Genomic DNA, 5,134 nt, shown 5'->3' on the forward strand with positions numbered 1-5,134 from the left:
ATGGGCTGCCGGACCAGCCGGCCGGACCCGCCGGCGGCACCCCGCTCGATGGCCAACCTAATTTCCTCCTCGGCCTCTGCTCTTCCCTCGCGTCTCTCTCTCTCTCTTTCTCTCTCTCTCTCTCCCTCTCTCTCTCTCTCCCTCTCTTTCCCTCTTTCTCTCTCTCTGATCAAATCAAGTAAAAAATCTCTCTCCTTCTTCTCCATGTTTATCTGTCTCTCTATTTGTTTTTCTCGCCCTCCACCCACTCTCTATGTATCGCTAAAGCACACCGTCTTCTCTGTGCCCTCAGGTGTCTTCCTGGTGTGCTGGGTGCCCTTCTTCACGTGCAACATCCTGGACGCGACGTGCACCAAGCTGGAGATGAACTGCCAGCCCGGCGTGTCCGCCTTCATCCTCACCACGTGGCTGGGCTACATGAACAGCTTCGTGAACCCCGTCATCTACACCATCTTCAACCCCGAGTTCCGCAAGGCGTTCAAGAAGCTCATGTCCCTCGACTCGTAGGGAGAGCTTTGGGCGTACGGCACCTCCAGCGCGATTGAGCCCAGCGTGGCCACTCAGCGCTAAGTCCCCTGTACCCTCCACCGTCCCACTCCGTCCGGCCGAAAGGGCCTGCTCCCCCATCCAGCGGGGCGGGCATCTTGTAGGAGACACGCCCAGGGGCGCGCAGGTGGCGCCGAAGGTGTCTGGTGTGTGATGCTTCCCCCACGGAGCCCGGACGGCCGTAGCCCGCCCCCCATTCCCGCGTTTCGACGATCGTATCGTTGAGCCTCGCGCCCAATAACATATCCTCTCTCTCTCACTCACTCTCTGTCTCTGTCTCTCTCTCTCTCCGTGTCTCCCTCTCCCTCCCTGTGCCGTGCGCCCAAAGCCACCGGGTGGCTTTCATGGCGGCAACATTTGCCGCCGATATCCGACAGGTGGTCGAAAAGAGCAAAAATAAGGGACTTTCCTGTCTTTTCGACCTCTTGTCATTGTTCTTCAGTGAGAAGACGAAAAAAACGCTTATTTAAAAATTGTACGTGCCAATTATAAGATTTTGATAAATCGTTAGTGGATGTTTTCCAGTGTATTCGATGTCGCGCGAGCGAGCTGCTTTGAATTTCTGTTGTGCGTACTTTTGTTAAGGAATGGGACCGAATAACTGGATCAAATGAATACGATTGATTTGTTAGGAGAAATTTCTTTATTTGTACAAAATTAGTTTTAGTTGCTGCCAAAGAGTAGACTTGTTTACTAACTTAGGTTGTGTCATATTTCTATCATGTTTATATTGTCTCTTGTGTTAAGTTGTACATCTTTCGACAGTGTTTGCACAAATGTACATAGATTCACATGTAAATACCTGTATTTTTTTGTTGAGCTCTCGAATTCCCGATTGTACGTATCATTGTTCTGTATAGTGAGTTGAAGTCTGTGTAAATATTTATTGTATGTTGCTCTTGTGCACATTTTGAATATATGTAGAAATTCTGTTACAATTAAGCGCTGATGAGTATATCTATTTTCAGGGCAAACTTCGTTTCTACAAGACTGTCCCTTTCTTGCAGTTGTTGTAAATCTTCATTATCGGTCTGCAGCTCTGTAGGCTAGCGCCGCTTTGTCCTGAAGTGATAGCTTTCGATTGCCCATTGTATATTGTTTCTAATTCTAAACGAGATTTTGTTGAACCGAGGCATTACGCCTCTAGCAGTAACGAAGGACGGATAAGGTATTAATTAATGAAAAAATGTAGATGAAAATTATGATTATATTTTATATATATATTTGAGAAAAAGAACGGCGGATATCGAGATTGGCAGTATTGTCTCGCATTGTGATGTACATAAGTATTTCCCCTTCCCCCGTTACGTATCGCCCTGCCAGCTGGGCCGGCAGGGGCGCGAGGCGCCCGATACCTTAGGGGTATAATGTGATCTTCCTCAACTCGGATATTAGTTTCTTTTCTTTTTTGTGGTAGTCAAAGAAAAGTATGCGACTAGGTCTCCATGCCGAAATCAGTATTATTGTAACGCTATGCCTCCCAAGGCGCTCCCGTTCCCTGGCCGCGGAGTCACTCTGCCGTCAAGCCGCGGCGAAGCTGGCCTCCACCTCGGACCTGACGCCCGCCCTGGGCGGGCGACCAGCACCCGTCTCCCGCCCGAGCTGGCCCTGAGCCCCGAGTCCGAGGCGGAGGCGCAGCTTGCAACTTCCCCGCCTCAACCCGCCCCGCGCATCCAAGCACACACTTAGAGATGCGCTAAAGTTGTTGTACGTTGGTGATCTTTTTTTGAATTGATATTATTAAATGAAAAGTACAAAGGATATCAAAGGTTCTTACTTAAGAATAAAAAACAATACAGATATGTTCTACACGCTGTCATTCCTCTTCCCATGTACCACACTCCACTCTACAAATAAAGGACTTCAAAACAAACAACTTAACGACCCATCCGTACCAGAACGGTGGATCTGAACACGGCTGCTCAAGAAACACTGCCTTGGAGTCTTCGCTTAGAGCTCAAGGGGGCAGAGGCAACAATGTTTTTTAATTCAACAAAATTTCAAAATATTATTATGTTTTATTTGTTTTTTGGGGCTGCTTGAGTATTTTACAAAATATTATTTATCTTACCTAGTCAGTCTCAGCGTTGCAAAACGTATTGACGTATTGATAGTTGCGCTGACCTAATAATATAGGTGCTGCTTAATATATCTCTTAATTATTGTACGCAACAATTATCACAGTTATGCCAGATTACACATTTTTATTAGCTACGTATTGCTCTCTGAAATTAAGAGAGCTAATTGCCTGCTTTCCTCGACGTGGTGGTTAACTCGGGCCTGGTTTACCTTAGGACCTGAACAAAAGTATGTATTTTATTATTTCATTTACTGCTCCAAAATTGTTTTCGTTTGTGCAGTAAATAGTGTCTGACTTACCGATGTAACTAAGAAGGACTGGGAGAAGAATTAAACCATGGATGGCACTTATGAGAACCATGCCGAGATACATTCGAAAGTAGAATACCTCCAGCATTTGTATCGGAGCAAAAGCAAGCACTACGATACCGCAAAACTTCGTTAGAAAGATTCCTGAAAATACCTGTGCAAGTAAAAATTTGATCGTAAATATGCATTTCTAACAAGTCACGCGAACGTTAAAAATGAAAAACAGTTAGCTAACCGAGCTCCCCGTCTCAACGAGCGCCTCCTTCGCTCTGGCTGTCCGGTCGCCCTTGACGGACTGTTGGAAGGCGTGCATGATGTGCGAGTTGAACTCGACGGCGATGCCCATGGCCACGACCAGGTTGACGGCCGACACGGCGTTGAGCGGGATGCCCCACACGGTCATCAGGGCCAGCATCTCCATGACGATGGCCAGGACGATGGCGCTGACGATGGCGGACGCCCTCATGTCGAGCCCGTTCAGGAGGGTCATGACGAGCGCCAGCACGACCCATGAGTAGATGAGGGAACTGGCCGTGTCCCAGAGAATGGTCAGGTACTGCTCGTAGTACACGTAGAAGATGCTGAAAAACACACATTAAGATAGAACGCACTTTCGAGTCGGTTGATCGCGGACCTCCTGCCGCGCGGGTCCTCGCACCTGTACGGGAACACGCGGACGGGCTCCGCGAGCTCCAGCTGGGAGTTGATGGCCTTCTCCACCTTGGCCGAGATCTTCCTGGCCGCGCGCAGGGCCTCGTAGTAGTCGGCGGACGTGCGCACCGGGGTGTGGTAACCCATGAAGTAGGACGCGCCGACGTCGGCCTGCCCGTACTCGTCCAGCACGTAGTTGACGCCCTGGCTGTACGCCGCCAAGCCCCCCTTGGCGCAGTTCTCGTCGGGTATGTCCGTGAGGAAGCCCGGGATGTACTTCCGCAGGTCGGCTGCCGACGGCCGGTTGGTGGACTTGTCGACCGAGACCGAGCAGCTAGTGCACTCCGGGGCTTCCCCTGGGAAGGAAAAGATCTCGTCAACACAAAAGTAAGTAAACATAACTTCCCTTGCATTCAGAATTTTTGACACACTTACGATTGTGCGGACAGAAAGAGCCGTTGCTCGCAAATTCCTTGCAACAGTTTTCGAGAGTCGCCCAATCAAAAGCGTCATCCAACCAAGAGGAAGCAGGTCGTGCAATGTGAGATCTGCAAAACACCAAAAGTGCGGGTCACTTCTTTTCCTTTGTCACTCCACGGTCACTCAATCGGATTTTTCTTAGGCGTCGGCGAGCGGTTAGGCTTCCAGACGTACATGGCTGCCGATTTGGATGCCGACTGGACGGCGGTGGCCAGGGAGTCCGCACTACAGCCGATGCCTCCGCACACGAGGTTCTGGTGGGCCGGGTCGGTGTAGTTAAGTCCCTGGGTGATGACGAAGTACACCGGTGGCCCAATAGACAGGAGCTCCTTCATATTCTGCAAAGAAATGAGTTGAGTCAGGTCACTAAGAGTAACTTTTGAATAAATCAGTGATCACCCTCAAAAATTAAATCAGAAACAAACACGAAAAAAAAGAACAAGAAAAACAGACAAATATGGTGTGCGCTGGAAGAGGGAGGGCAGATTCTAAATAGACCCCTCTTATTAGGTAACTACCTCTAAAATCGGAGGAGGAAGCTGGTAGCCGAGCGTGTTAAAGCGTGATCGTTGGCAGATCGTGGGCATGGTCGGTAGTTCGAATCCCGTCCGCGATAATTTTTCCTGCTCTGCTGGCCGAGTCTTTTCGGGCGTCAGTCACAGCTGAGATCTGCATGTCGCCGAAAGTTGTGCGATGTATCGTTCCGTCGTGGCCAAGTCGGTAGCGTCCGGGCCCGGTATGAACCTGATCGCTGGTTCGAATCTCGGCCGGGTGATATTTTTCGCGCTCCGCTGGCCATGACTTTACAGCCGTGCGACACCTGATGTGATGGGCCGGTACGCAAAAAGTCGCTGGTTCGAATCTAGTCGACCCGGAACCCTTTTTCCTCTCTGCCAGCCGGGGTATGAGCCGTGGTGTGAGCCACAGCGGAGATAAGCTTCACCTATTCAACAGCTTCATCACTGGCTCAGTTGGTAGAGCGCGCGCTCGGGACATGGATGGTTGTAGGTTCGAAGTTCGAATACTGACCGAAGCTCACCTTTTCCTATTTAATAGTTTGTGGCGAGGG

General features: G+C 49.8%; 2 protein-coding genes across 2 annotated transcripts in view; one reads left to right on the top strand and one right to left on the bottom strand.

Moving 5' to 3' along the window:
- Nucleotides 1-2,353, top strand: part of LOC113217444 (dopamine D2-like receptor) — a 223,605-nt gene extending 221,252 nt beyond the window's left edge. Inside the window, exon 9 of the mRNA XM_052268511.1 lies at nucleotides 293-2,353. Coding sequence (XP_052124471.1) covers nucleotides 293-507 — 215 coding nt within the window. The 3' untranslated portion in view covers nucleotides 508-2,353. The remainder of the gene's footprint in view (nucleotides 1-292) is intronic.
- Nucleotides 2,354-2,544: 191 nt separating this feature from the next.
- LOC113217443 (NPC intracellular cholesterol transporter 1-like) overlaps nucleotides 2,545-5,134 on the bottom strand; it is a 12,931-nt gene continuing 10,341 nt past the window's right edge. The window contains exons 15-20 of the mRNA XM_026437345.2: nucleotides 4,240-4,403; nucleotides 4,021-4,133; nucleotides 3,593-3,941; nucleotides 3,170-3,515; nucleotides 2,926-3,088; nucleotides 2,545-2,843 (exon numbers count right to left, since the gene is read on the bottom strand). Of these exons, the coding sequence (XP_026293130.1) occupies nucleotides 2,758-2,843; nucleotides 2,926-3,088; nucleotides 3,170-3,515; nucleotides 3,593-3,941; nucleotides 4,021-4,133; nucleotides 4,240-4,403 (1,221 nt within the window). The 3' untranslated portion in view covers nucleotides 2,545-2,757. The remainder of the gene's footprint in view (nucleotides 2,844-2,925; nucleotides 3,089-3,169; nucleotides 3,516-3,592; nucleotides 3,942-4,020; nucleotides 4,134-4,239; nucleotides 4,404-5,134) is intronic.

This window comes from Frankliniella occidentalis, unplaced genomic scaffold (genome assembly GCF_000697945.3).
Source record: "Frankliniella occidentalis isolate FOCC.00 unplaced genomic scaffold, Focc_3.1 Scaffold71, whole genome shotgun sequence".
NCBI classification, from domain to species: Eukaryota; Metazoa; Arthropoda; class Insecta; order Thysanoptera; family Thripidae; genus Frankliniella; species Frankliniella occidentalis.